Source organism: Haliaeetus leucocephalus, unplaced genomic scaffold, assembly GCF_000737465.1.
Source record: "Haliaeetus leucocephalus isolate CR32 unplaced genomic scaffold, Haliaeetus_leucocephalus-4.0 Scaffold517, whole genome shotgun sequence".
Lineage (NCBI taxonomy): Eukaryota > Metazoa > Chordata > Aves > Accipitriformes > Accipitridae > Haliaeetus > Haliaeetus leucocephalus.
Window position 1 is genome coordinate 8,420,648 of NW_010972953.1, and position 14,474 is coordinate 8,435,121.

The window sequence follows — 14,474 nt, forward strand, 5'->3', positions numbered from 1 at the left end:
CTCCGGGCCGCGGCGCGCGCGCACCGGGGCGCTCGTGCCATCCACAGCCGCGCGTGCGCGGGCCTTCCCGCGGAGGGTCCGGTAACACCTACGTCTCCTGGGATGGCGGCGGGAGTCGCGAAGATGGAGGCCCCGAGAACCACGTCTCTCTGACTGCCGGCGGTGCCTGCGTAGTGTAGCCCTCGCTGTTCCACAGACATCATGGTTGCCTTTAGTTCACAAATTACTATTTTTATCTCAGGCATGTTCAGGGGAGCCTCTGGTTACTTGCCTGGCCTCAATGAGCTCATTATGAGGTCCATGTCATGCAAGCCTCCCAAGTGCCACCGTTAGATCACATTAGCAATCTGAAACCGCGCATCCGTCCACTTCCATGCCATCAGACAAATTTACCTACGCACACATCTCTTCCACAGTTTCCCTGCCTACACACTAAGGCAGACAGAAAGTGGCATGACGTGTTGCCAACCAAAGTAAGTGAGAAGCCCTGTGGCCATAGCAGTCCTGTGTGGACATAAGTATGTCCACAGCGCAACTCATGGAGTCTCCTGAAATGTGACAAGACTGTGCTGAAAGGAAGATGTTTGTGCCTATTTCCATGAAGCATTCCAAGCTTAGTCTTCCTCCCATCTCCTTCCAAGGTCTGGACTGGACTTTTCCTCGCCACGTCCTCTCTCAAGCTTCTATTTACACCACCAGAAAAAGCTGGTGAGGCAGAGAAGGGCAAGCTGAAGCTATCAGCCTTTGGGCAGGACACTGCTGGTCAGTGCCCACCAGCCCCATGGATGCCTGCGTGGAGCATACTGCTAGAGATGTTCTGCTCTAGGTTCCCTTGCCTTGAATATTTGAACATTATTAGCTAAAGGTAACAGAAAACAAAAGCCCACTCTTGCTAATTTTCTTGCCTCTCTCCTCAAAACTGGTCATTAATCAGAAGGGAGGTGTGGCTGATCCTAGTAGACATACCTTGTCAGCAAGCTGTTTTGTACTGGCTGGTCAGGTGGCTGTGTAGACACTGTAGGAGGATTTAGATACCTGGGAAGGCAGCAGTTGCACAGAAAGATTTAGGTGTGATTTCAACCATTCTCAGGAACACAGGAAGCAACTAGAGGCTGTAGAAGGTCTGCAACGTGTAGCTGATGCATTCCAGATGTCTGCACAGCAGTGTGTGGACAGGCAGAAAGAAGGTCAAAAGCACACACTGACAAACAATGCCAGTGCTGAGAAGCAACTGGAGCAGACTGGAAGGAACTCTGAACCCTTGTTCAGAGGAGTTAGATGATGAAATCCAGCTGGGAGAACTGCAGAGATCAACTCCAAACAGTGACAGGGAAGAAAAGGAAGCAACAGGCAATTGCCATAACAACACACTCTTCACCTGTAAGCCTATGTATTTCAAATATTTCATGCTTCCATAGGAGCTGGCATTTCCTTCATTATCCCACTTTACTCTCCTTTTGTTTGTTTCTGAAATAGCCACAAAATTAATTTTTGAGTACAAGTTTTACCTAATGGGTGAGACAAATGGTTTTCTCAGAGCACATTTAACATGTTTTCCATAGGTTTACACCAACCACCATCTCAAACTCAAAACCTGACACATTTATTTACTCTTCTGAATTAACAGATTCAAGTTAATCCTTTTATTTTTAAGGGCCATTTATTAAATGCAGTTAACATGACAAGTATAGGCTCCCCATATTTGTGAAACTGTCTCCTAAGTCCATATCTATAGTTTAGCTTCATATTCACTAGAGTATAAACACAATTAGAATAAGGCATACAAAGGGCTTCCAGCAACAACTTGTTTCTTGTTGCACCTGAGACATCATCATGCTCATCATCTTATAAGGCATTTTTCCCTATGATCAGAAAAGCAAATTTAAGCTAACAGTAAAGTCTATGAGAATACTCTGACATCTGAAACAATGAGAATTTGTTTCCACTCCTTCTCTCTTTGTACAGAGCTGAGCGGAACTTTTTATTTACCTCAGATATAAAATCTGATTTTTATATAAAGTATGTGCATTCAGTCTCATCCAAAACATTTGTATGGCACGTACAAACTTACATTTAACTTTTATCTTTATTTAAAAAAAAGGTAAATTTTCTACCTTTCATCAGAAAAATCTCATATAATCAACGCAGAAGCCATTTCCGCAATTATTCACTTTGTCCTTCACTAACCTATATGAACAAACTGTGTCTTGGGCTGTTTATATCAAAATAATGATAAGGAATATTTTCTAAGTATTCCAGCTGGATTCATATTAATGGAAAACCCTCCATGGAGCGGAGGAGAAACACCCTCAGAATGAAAGTTTGGCTTTGATACACTGCCTGAGCAACTGGATACTTCCATATACACAAAAAATGTAGGCAAAGGACAACAGAAATGGAGGAACTGAGGTGTGGAAAAGCTGTTAACCATTCTGCTCACAGACCAAAGGGAGAAGAACAGAGAATTAGCAACTTTCTCTAACATATGGGTCCTGTTCTGATTCTCCGTAACATACTTCCACATCCCCAGCAACACAGTGGAAAAGGAGCCTAAACCCACTATAATGCTACTAAATACCCACTAGTGCTCATTTTCAAGAAAGCCATGGTACATTTCCTCAGCTGTAATTCATTCTTCTTCCCACACTTCAGAGAAAAGAGGTTTTATTAAGTGGCATTTTCAATTATGACAGACATGAATCCAGGAGAAAGACCTGTACTTGCATTCAGCTTTTTAAAACACAAAATAGTGACTGGTGAGTACAAGTATTATACAGGAAATCAAGTCACTCAAACCCTCTTCATTGTGAAGAGGGTTGAGACCGGGAAGGTTCACAGAATGCTGAGAATGGGAAAAGGATCAAAAGCAATGTTCAAGGCATTCATGAACTGAACAAATAGGTGCTTTGAAGTCTATACTTTTGTTTTCCTCCCTTTACAAGTCTATACTATGATATGGAGATAAAAGCCAGTGTGTCTGTGGGGAAGGTCTTCACCAGTACTTTTTCTAAATTAAGTTCCACGGTTTTGTTTTTGTTAAAAAAAGTCATTTATAATTTAATACCTGTTTCAGGATTCTGAGATCCATGGTGCTGTTAACGTTGCACTTAATTGGCATTATCCATTTTTAAAAAGAAATTAAAAAGCAGCTCTGAACTTTGCTTCTGAGATGGAAGCACTGTCTCTGAACCAACAATGATTCCTGTCACTCTTGCTTTGCATCTTTCAAGGCCTGAAGTCTTTCTAAAAGGGGTGGATGGGAGTAATGCCACATTGAAAAGATCCAGTCAGAAACAGGGAATCCTAAATTATCTTTGTTTAACTTGATCAAAGCAGAATATAGGTCTTTAGCCTTCCCAAGCTCCTTGGCAAATGAGTCTGCTTGAAACTCAAATCGTCGGCTTAATACAGTCAAGCAAAATGAGAGAACCTGTGGAAAGAAACATATTAAAAATTATTTTTAAAATTCAGCCATCTACAAGTTCCTTACAGTATCAGTAAATACCACTGTATCTGCCTTCCCACATCCCACACATAACTGTGGCTGTAGAATGATCTCACTAAGGTTTATCCAGGCCACACCTGAAACTGGGAGTCTTACCCAACATGGAGCACTAAGCCTACTTATTAAAACAAGATACCAGATGGAGCCCCTAAAAACTTCAAATTCCCCCCCCCCCAAGTAAAAATAAAATCATTATTTAAATAGGACAATATTTCAGCACCTGTGTCTTGAAAACAATTTACCTCATTGTAAGGTGAAAAAATGAACTGGAAAATAATCATCAAGCCTATCAGGGTAGGCTGGGTGTCATAGAAACCAAATGCAGCAAAGAGTTCTTTTCGACCAATTAACACAGCAAACAGGAAGAAGCAGAGGAAGGAATTCATCTAGAGAAAGGAAACAACATTCTTGATTAAGATGAGTTTTTCATCTAAGTCTAAAGCATGACCTATTCATATTAGATTTGGATAGAAACACCACTGAAAAAAGCCTAAATAGATTACTTTAGAACTAATATACAAAAAGGAACAAACAGCTGGCCTTTACCTGCTTTCTGTAAATGCATTCAGTAAAGAAACACTATTTTCTGTCAGTGAGCTAAAAAAAAAAAAAGTCTAAGTAGCAAAGGAAGATGAAAAGGCAAGAAGACAAGGTAAGTGAGGAGGGAGTACGGGGTAGAATCCAACTCCTTGGAATTAAGCATAGGTTCCAAAAAGTTTAAAATCAAACAAAATGTGTCTGTGCTGTGTCATACTTCTATTCCTGGAAACAATCTACACTTCCATCTAAGCCATGTGTCCCTGTGTACAAGCACTGTGCTTGCCTGGCTTTTCAGAGGCAAGAGGCAGGACCATGCCTTACCAAGTTTTCTACAGAAGATGATTAGTATCTTTTCAATCCATTCAACTGGCTGTTTGGTCTTTTTAGAGTAATGTGGAAGGTGCCAGAATATTGTTTGTTATTGCAACACGAGACAGAAGAGGGACAGCTATGACAGCAAACAAACAACAGAAAAAGTAGAAGACATTGCAGAAGAATCTGTGAAAATTTCTGGAAGTGAAGATAAAATCTACCTATTACAGTAAAATCATAGTACCTAGAAAGTGGATCCAAAGACAAAAGTTACATGAGTTAGAGTGGCAAAAGCATCACAATAGTTGCTATTTAGTAGGGATCAACACTGATGTCAGAAGTTAGAAGGTAATTCTGTTAAAGCAGAAAACGAGGAGGACCTCACTGAAGTGTTCAGTTGCACGGATAAGAAAAAGCCGGTGTGGAAACAGAATGAGAGAGATTTTCTTAAACAGGAGCTTGATAGTGATGTTTACAGCCTAAAAAGCTTGTGAATAGCCTTAGAAAAAGAAGAGAACAACACTCCTGGAATGGTGCACACATCTCAAGAAAGACATGATCAGAGTTATAGAAGGTGCATAGAAGGGGAGCTAAGAAAAACAAAAAAACCGAAAGGCTGGGAACTTGGGAGAAAAGAAGGGTGAATGATACCTGGAACAACATAGATCTACACCAAAGCATCCAGTAGACTGCTGATAGTAATTTAACAGAAGACACATAGCTGTGCCTTGCAAATAAAAGAATTTGAAGTAGGAGGTTTGGGGGAAGAATTCCCTTGTATAGTGCAATGCCCAAAGGCATATGCATGAGTAAACAGACCATCAGGTTCCTTTTCTTCAAAGGTGAGGCTGGGCCATCTCTAGAGATTGCTTCAGTGTTCACCCCCATTTGAGCATGCGCCAAGAATGGCACAAATAAAGTTATTTACTAATAATCAATCCACAAGGTATGAGAATACAATATAAATAAGAATACCCTCCTGTGTGAGATTTCATAATCCTCAATAGCATTTCTTCTCAGCTCTCCAAAGAACAAGACTGATAGAAAGTCTCAGACACACAGCTTTCTTCGAGATAATGACAAATACCTAAACAAATGCAGGCTGGGAGACAGGATACATCCAATCCTATCCCTAGTACAGGGATGGAAATAGACCTTCAGAGAAGGCCCTGAGATGCAAACAGACATGGAAGAAGTGTTACAGAGCAAGAAAAATGTGCCCCAACTTCAGAATGCTTCTGAGATGAATTAAAATTGGCAGCAGACATACTTTCTTAGATGCTTTCTACCAGCCAGATGGAGCAAGGAGGGGACAGAAAGGCTGGTGCATGTTCCCTGTAGATACAGACACCCGCCCCCCGCCCCCCCCAACAAAAAACCCCAACTTTCCGTCACAGAGCATAAGTATGTTGTGTGACTATACACTTACAAATCTGGAAGCAGGTATTTGGAAACAGCAATAATTACAGAATGCTCTAGGAAAACCACCAGTTTATCATCACTTACCTGGCTGATGATAATATTTTTGACAGTGTGACCTAGTTTCCAGTGACCCAACTCATGACCAAGTACAGCCAGAACTTCTTCATTTTTACATCCTTGTTTCTTATTCTGACGGAGTAACAAAGCAGAAGTAGTATCAGGTATGGCTGAACACAACTGAGTAAACTTCTTATTTATTAGTTTGTTTTTTCCTAGGTCATTTAAGCATCCCTAGATCAGGCCATTCCCTTTTACCAGCAGATACACAGGTATAATTTCTTATAAACTTTTAAGTTCAACAAGATTTCTACCATGAGGTGGTGTTCTCTTATTTCTACATATGCAGACATGCCTATGCAAACCTGGAAGAACGCTGGAGAGATGCGCCTTCCAAACTCTCTCCTACCATCCCTTGATCCCATCCTGTTTCTTTACTCAAGAAAAGGCATTACAGTGGAAGCAGACATTCAGAGGCACAGACTTTCAACAGAGAATTGAGAGCAAAGTCCTCTCCCTACTTCCTTCAACACTCAACATGTAGCCCTCCTCCCAAGGCACTACTGTTCCTTTAAAAACAAATGACAACATCCCAGTCCTCTGCAACAAAAACTATCATTAGGAAAGATGGACATCTGTGCCTCTGAAGGTACATTAGCAAGGCAGAAGCAAGCATGTGGGCTTGCGTACTGAGAACATAGCCAAAGAACCTTTTGAAATGGAACAAATGATTCGCATTATGACTAGATCAGGTTGAGCTCAAAATCCCCTCCCTCTCATCATCCACTTCTGCAGTATGCTATACCAAACCATGGATGAAGAGAATTCCACCACCAACATGGTTACAAGAAACAGAAGCTGGACTGAACAATAACCTATACATTGGCCTAACCCTAGGCTGCACGAGGTAATTCTTTCTTCTCAGAATTACTCCTTCAGGCTCTTCAGAAAGTATTCCATCAGTTTTAATCATTCCTACACTCTCCCAAAGCCACAAAAAGCTGTTACAGCAGACTCCTTATGTGCAGCTGCACATCAATGGAAAGGACAATGAAAAGCCATCATCCTGTTCTGGACTAGGGCAGGGGAGGATGCACATGTGGAATCTGTACATGTGTGCGCATGTGCGTGCCTCTTGCACCAAAATTCTTGCGTGTAGTAAATGACACAAAAATGACACGCTGATAGTCAAAAGCATTTCATTCTAAGGAAAGCTTCAGTGTGGCAGTCCCAAGAGAAGGAACAGGAGCTAAAACCCTGAACAGGTCCCTTATTCAAACAATTACAAGGAAGGCCTATTTTTTACATGCAGGGAACAAATGTTTTGCTGAAGCCCCTGAGGATTTCTATGGTCTCTTTGGTGCTATCTGCAGCACTCACACAGCCCCAGAAATTCCAATAACCAGCTCAACTTTCATGTTGAAATCATTAGGTTTTGGGTTTTAGCATCTCGCTCAGGACCTTTAAAATGCATTCAGAAAACACAAGGGAATATCTCACCACAAAGTTAATGTAAATAGCATGATGAAAACCAAAGATTAACTCACTTTGGTTTTAGACTTTGTCTCTTCATTCTCGCCATCTTCTCCTGCTGGCTCTTTGTTCAATGCAGAATAATCTTCCAGGAGGGTGTCAAAGAGTACTATTCGCTTATTCTTGAAGAATCCATAGAAATAAGCATTGCTATGAGAAGAACGCTTAGAACCTAATGGGGAAAATTTACATTGAAGGCCATGATCTGAATAATCCCATGCACTAAAGACTATGCAATATTACATAGAACAGATTCTTCTAAAGGAATTCTCAAAGTCCCCAAATGAACAGTAGACAAACTCAAGCAAATGAGTTTGCAGGTTGAAGCGTATTTTAAAATGATGTAAGTAATGATGATCTCATTTACTGACTCCAATAGAGAAATAATTTTCATCTGTAACATGTAATCACTAAAAACAAGAGCAGTCTTGTGAAGATTTAATATCCAGAAGAAAAGCACTTTCTATTGCAATTTCAAGTTCCGAGTGGAAAGAGCATTCTACATAGAACGCCTGCTGCCCTCCTGGCAAAGGGCCTGTGACGAATACGTTTAGAATTCTTTCAGTGTGCCAGCAAAGATGATTCAAAAAAGGTAAGGATGAAGATGTTAGATAAGGAGAAGATAAAGGGATGAACTACAGACATCAGGCAGTCCCTCAATATTATTTTTGTTAGAAATAGGCAATTTTTTACAGCTACTTTTATCTAGATCAGGTGAATCATGGACTGTTTCTACTATCAATATACTTGGGGCCAACAAACTCATCTCTTTCCATAGAACATGGACTGTTTCAGTTGATTAAAAAGCTGTCTAGATCAAAGCAGCTATTAAAACTTTGCCTGTTTTTTGCCTGTGATTAGGAGCTGTTGCAACATCAGGACTGAAAGAGGTCTCTGAGAGAAGTGGATTGCTCTGTTTTTTGCAGCAAAAGATACTTCAAGTCGAGGGTGTTTGCCTTCAACTCTTACTATAAATGTACGAGCTGCATAAACTCCTTAGGGCACAAAATATCCATTGTTACACTGCAAGCCAACCCATGGTATGGTCATGGTAACCTTCAGCACCAAACCAAGACAGATAACAGAGGAAGAGGCTGGTCAGAGTATGAAGCCTCAGCATCCAGTCCCTTCTCAGTGAAGTAATCTGGACAGCCACAGGATAGCAATGTTCCCTTTCATCTGTGTATCATAAAAAACTTCATCCTCCACTAAGTGTTAGTAGAGAATGAACCTTTGTAATCTGCCTGTTACAGAATGAACCCTGAAATTAAAGGACTTGGTTGCACATGTTACTAAGAAGTCAGTTCTGGAGTGGGAACATCCAAGACAGAATGCAGAAAAACACCGGCAAAAAGATGTTCACACATCTCAGAAGGGAATGGTGCTGGCTCAATGCTCTTAAAGACACGAGTAAAGAAAATGCGGGTTTGGCAGCCTTCCTCCACCGCAGATCACTGCTACTAAATGCAGACATGCTGAAGAAGCCAATGCAGTAGTACACTACACAGGTGCCAGAGTACCAACAATTGGCTCATAGGACTTTCACCATAGTTAAAAGCCAGCTGTGCATATGGGAAAAACTTAGTATTTGGCAAGCCTCTACACTGACTCAAGCTTGAAAAGCTTCAACTTCACTAGGAGAGGCATTTCTTGGGCCCCAAGTATATCAATAGCAGCAGTTCCCAGCTGCACTGAGGCAGAGCACTGGATGGATTTGGCCAGCCCAAGGTTTTGAAAGCCACAGCTCCCAGGCTAGAGAAAGCCTTCATCACCCTCTCTTACAGCAAAATTCTACCATTTCAGCTCTTTATGCCATCTCATGCTGCTTTCACCAAGGCAATAAAAACACCTCTGATCCTCACAGGTGGGGCACAAAACCAAAACAAAATTTGGGAAAGTCCCTGAAATCAAGTTCAGAAGGGAATAAAATGAGGAACAGTGGAAATGGCAAACAGTAAAATGCTCCATGAACATGGAAGTGGAGAGGAAGTGACATGGCAGCTGGCATGCTCCATGTTACAATCCATGACCTGAGAAAAGAGGATGAGACATTCATTACTATAAAGTGAAAAAATTAGTCTCACATAGAAGGCGTGAGTCCATCCAGCCATACCGTAAGAAACCATCCACGTTAACACTCTAAGAAGGAACAGGTTTTTTTAACTTTCATAACTTTTTCAATTGTTTCACCAAGAATTTGAGACAATTAATGCTAAACTGAGACGAGAAATGATAAAAAAAACCCTTTTCCCTCTGGTTTAAAGTTCTAAAATTGGAATCTTGATTGGTGCTTCCATTTCTGACTGTGCTATATATTTCCATTCCACAGAGCCAAAGCAATGATTCCAACAAGATGCTGAGTTAAGGCTGTACATTCAGCTTCACTTTTCTAACCTCAAGGCAAAAAAAGGAAAATGGTACAGAAATTGACGAGCATTACAATAGCTGAGGAATATAAGCAACTGCCCTACTACAGCATCTGCAATCAAAGCTAAAAATAAACAAATTCAAAATTACAAAGTCTTTTTATTAAAAAAAAAAAATCTCACCTTCAACAACATACACCTTAGTCAATGGGAAGTCAATGCTCTTTGCCATTGTTTCAATTTGTTGCTTGAGCTCTCCCTCAGGAAGTGGAATGAATTTATCAAACAAAGGTGCAATATAATCTGCATAGATTGTAACAAGCACCTGCAAACACATACAGATATTATTAACAAGGCATACAAATGTGTGTTTAGTACTAAAGGTGGAGCATGAGTAAGTACGAAAAGAGGGCACAATTTCAGAAAAAACCACTTGATAAAGCAGTGTCCTGTATGATCTGTAGCAAGGCTCTCTATGGGTCATTCCCTCTACGGAGACAACTACTGACAGTCAGCAATTCAACAACAAGATGGGGGTGGGGGCAGGTTAATCTACAGTCCTCAACAGAATTAGTGTAAATAGTGCTTTTGCTCTGACAGTTCATCAAGCCCCAGAAGGCAAAACTACTATGACAGCTGGGAGCAGTGGTCTTATCAGTGACAGGCTGTCACTTTCACTCACTTCACCGATACTGGAAAGCTCTCAAGTGTTTCATAATGAACAGCAGAGATGACTGAACCAGGAGACAGTCCAGCTTCTTCAAATTCTTACTAACTTGCAAAGCCACAGTCTAAAACAGGGAAAAAATTCACATCCCCTATTTTCTTTCCGTTCTCCCAGTTGTATGCAGGGCTAAGGAACTGCCTGATGCCTCTGGTCCACAATGATTAACAGCCATGTCCCAAAAAATCACTACAATGCACCTGCATCTCTTCAAACTGGCAGCAGATGCAGCCCAGATGAGAAAGCCAGGGCTGGAATAACACTGTGATGGGAGGGAAAGCTGAACTCCCTTCCCTCACACTCTGGACCTTCACAAAGTGATTTTGATCTATTTATTTTAAAGAAAAGGACTGGAGAAAAGTTTAAATTCTGGTTAGCAAAAAAGGAACAGGACATGAGAGGCAAATGGACATCAACATTAACTTTGAAGTTATCTTGACAGTTTTTCTTCCACTGAAAACAAGTACCTTGACTTCTGAAAGTATCCGCACTGTTGAAAAAATCCAATGTAATCTAAAACTATGGAAACTGACTTTTCCAAAGTCATAGCAAGACAGGGCATCAATATGAAACACCACTAGAAAATAAAAGTTATTTTCATTACTGTAACTGTTAAGACAAGGGTTTAAACCCCTGCAGGTATTTTGCAGCAAGTGTAGGAGTGTATTTTATAGAGCAGAAATAAGCTGTCTGTTTCAGTCCAGACAAGTGTCTTCAGACCATGTAGTATGCATGGACTACTTTTAAGTTTTTATCTCTGATCTTTGTGCAATCCCTTGACATCAGCAGGCAAGATAGGTAGAAGGATGCAACTCTAAGTATAATTACAGAGTTATGGAATGTGATTACAATTTTTCCCTAAAACAAACGCTAAAGGGTAAATCTGACACCTCTTAAGGTTATTTTGCATGTCAAAGACATGTTCAAATCTACACATTAAGGCCTCAAACCATGATCAACACCCTGTTAGGCTGCAGCGACACTGCAAGACACCAGAAAAGCACCAATTGTCTGGGCATGTACTTTAATCCTCAGGAAAAAAATGGGGGGGGGGGGGGGGGGGGGGGGGGAAGTGAGTCTATCTATCTTGCTACATAATCTTTCAGTACAGCACTCTGTAGCTCTGACAAGACATGTTTTATTTTCTAGCTTTTGTTGTGTAAAAGATAGGCTAACCCCTGCTTTATCAGTTTCTGAAGTATATGTAAAATGTCAAGAAAAAAAATCTACATGGACAGCTCAATTGGAAGGGGCATGCAAAGCAAAAATAAAATACTAGTTTGTGATAGGAAAGTGACAGAGAAAGAAATGTGGTATCAGTTGAGTATGTTCTTGTTCTCACCTTGAAATTTAATGTTAGGTACTACTCACCTACATCTCTTCTTTCTACTAAACTTGCTTGATAAAGACTATAAAATGGACATTCAGAAAGTTTCTCATATGAGATCATACAACATTTTTTTACAATATATATTTTAAAGATAAGATGGCAAGAATAAAAACAGCCAATGACTGGTATAAAGGAAGCTAAGGAAAATTTTTTCACTTTCGGTGAATAAACGAGTGCAGGCCATTTCAGAAAATCCTGTATCTTTCAATCCTGAAAGTACCAATTCCTTTAAAATTTCAGCTTAATCCTTCCATGAAAAAGCAAGTTTTTAAGGCCTTTAAGACTAAAGACTCAAAATATGAACTGGGTATCACATGAGGAACTAATATCTCCCCAATTTTACCAATAATAAGGCTACACTAGAATAATCTGTAAGGACTGTTTCACTCACGTTGACAGAGCAGTAGCTCAAACGCTGAATTATGATTTAAGAGAGTAGTGCTGATCAAAGCTTGAAAGAAAAAGAACAATTCTTTAAGAATATCAGACTCCTGATCAGAGTCTGCACAAAGCTTTCTCTTAACAGTCATTTCAATACACATGAACTCACATTTTTGAGACCTAACACTATGATTTTTCAGAATACAGAGACAAAAAAAGGGAAGATGTCAGAGCATAAGGACACCAGAAGTACAGAAAGCAGGAGCCAGCACAACAAAACAACAGGAAACACTGTATAATTAAGCCAACAAACAAAAAAAAGCTTGAAAGAACTCAAAGTAGCAATTGTAAGCTAGACTTACCACCTAAATGGGGCACTTCTGCTACTATACTACTGTCATGGAGTTCCTCAGAAACACGTAGCTGGTAACTGCACTATGCCAGAATTAGTGGCCATACAGAAATCTGCTAATCCACACAGGTTTTACTTCACTTACACGTTAAGCATCAATGAAGCAAAAATACAAGTAAGCAACAAATACAACCCAGATAATGAGATCTGTATCCCTTAAAAACAGGATTATGAAAATACTTTGCAGTCAAGATTTAAACTGAGCCACAATTCCTTCCATGTTGCCATGTCTTGAGAAAGTCAATGCAGCTGTTGGATATCCAAGTGGGAAATCAGATTTTCCTGCATTAATTGCAATGGCCTCCCATGTAGCATTATGATCACATTTTTGTACAAATGCAGCCTGTGCTTTAGAAAGGAAGCTGACAAATTGAAAGTCCAAAAAAAGCTATAAAAGTGATCTGAATCTAGAAGCAGTGGTGAGAAGGAAATGAAAAAAAATAAAAAGCAACACTTAAGTCATGAAAGAGAAGCTTAAGAAAGAAAACAATCATCATTTCCTACCCCGGTATTCCTAAAAATTTTCTTGATGATGCACTGCAGTTCAACCACAAAGTCTGAACTTAACACAAGAATTAGGGATAGATTGACCCAAATTTATTGTTAGGCTAACATGGCAGGCTTTATTACATTACTGTAACGTAGTAATTCTTTTACTTGTTAAGGTGCTCTTTTAATCTAAAAATGAATGAATATACACAACGGTACTTCTGTAATTTCTTCCTTGGGTGAGCAATGGTTAGTATGTTGAGCAAAAAGACAGTAGAGCACAATGTCAAAATAGAAAAAATAAAAATACAGACCTTGAAGCTTATATTAACAATAGAAAACATCAAATCCTTATGATGTATACAAAAAGATCCTTTTAATATAAGCCCTAAAAATGTCATTTACCAATTCAGTGTATAAAAGCAGCTATAGAAGCAGAAGCAGAAATGGAAAATTGCTACTAATCTCAATACAAAGCAATGCAATTGAGAATTGGTGTTTGATAACCTGCAAGAAAAGCCCAATGGAAACATTACCGACCAAAGCACATTCTGCCTTGTCTTACCAATCTGCTGGCAGTTGTCCTTGTGCCCTTTCTTATTTAAGAAAAAGGAAAACCTATCACCACATACTGCTGTATTTCCAGTATCTATTCTAAAGTTTTTGAATGTTTACTTTTCAGTTGATGAAGACACTCCAGTATTCGATAGATAAAATAGACGATATCACATTGATGTGGAAATTAACATGAGCTATTACTCCTGAACAAGTACACTGAGAGCAAGACACACTGTTAAAGTTTGTAGACACTAAAATTCCCAGGAGATTTAGATTTTTCTCCATTTTCTTTCAGTTATGTTTTTAAACCTCAGCACACTAAGCCATACAAGTAAGCTAGCATTTGGAAGAAACCCAGACATATTCTCATACTCACCAAGGAAACAACTAATGTAAAGAGCCAGGCGTAGATGAAGAAGTAGTCTCCCCCTATTTTAATAATGTAAAGCAGAAGGGATGTCACTGGTAACAGAATACACTGAGTCACGATAAACTTCTTGATAGCATCCTTAAAAAAAAATCCCAGCGTCTGTAAAGAAAGGATATCAGTGGTATTTTCAATGTAAATATTGATGTACCACAGTGGTTAATGAACAGATCCCTTCAGTGGATGCAGAGAAACAAAATAAGACAAATTGCAAAACAGCAATACCAATGTGATAAGGAGGAAATCAGTCAGTTAAGAAAAGGTGAAAGAACATTTTCACCTCCTCTCCCAGTAGCTGTGGCTCTTTACATCCACACGGACGCCAAGCCCAGGCAGATACATCCTTCCTTAGTAAGAT

General features: G+C 39.8%; 1 protein-coding gene across 4 annotated transcripts in view; it reads right to left on the reverse strand.

Annotated features, from left to right (window-relative positions):
* Nucleotides 1-2,623: 2,623 nt before the first annotated feature.
* ZMPSTE24 (zinc metallopeptidase STE24) overlaps nt 2,624-14,474 on the reverse strand; it is a 23,433-nt gene continuing 11,582 nt past the window's right edge. For 3 of the 4 annotated variants that reach the window (XM_010576290.1, XM_010576293.1, XM_010576292.1), the window contains exons 5-10: nt 14,066-14,218; nt 9,919-10,060; nt 7,384-7,541; nt 5,864-5,968; nt 3,748-3,891; nt 2,624-3,430 (exon numbers count right to left, since the gene is read on the reverse strand). In XM_010576290.1, the coding sequence (XP_010574592.1) occupies nt 3,206-3,430; nt 3,748-3,891; nt 5,864-5,968; nt 7,384-7,541; nt 9,919-10,060; nt 14,066-14,218 (927 nt within the window). In that variant the 3' untranslated portion in view covers nt 2,624-3,205. The remainder of the gene's footprint in view (nt 3,431-3,747; nt 3,892-5,863; nt 5,969-7,383; nt 7,542-9,918; nt 10,061-14,065; nt 14,219-14,474) is intronic. The other variant, XM_010576291.1, reaches the window with a different exon arrangement.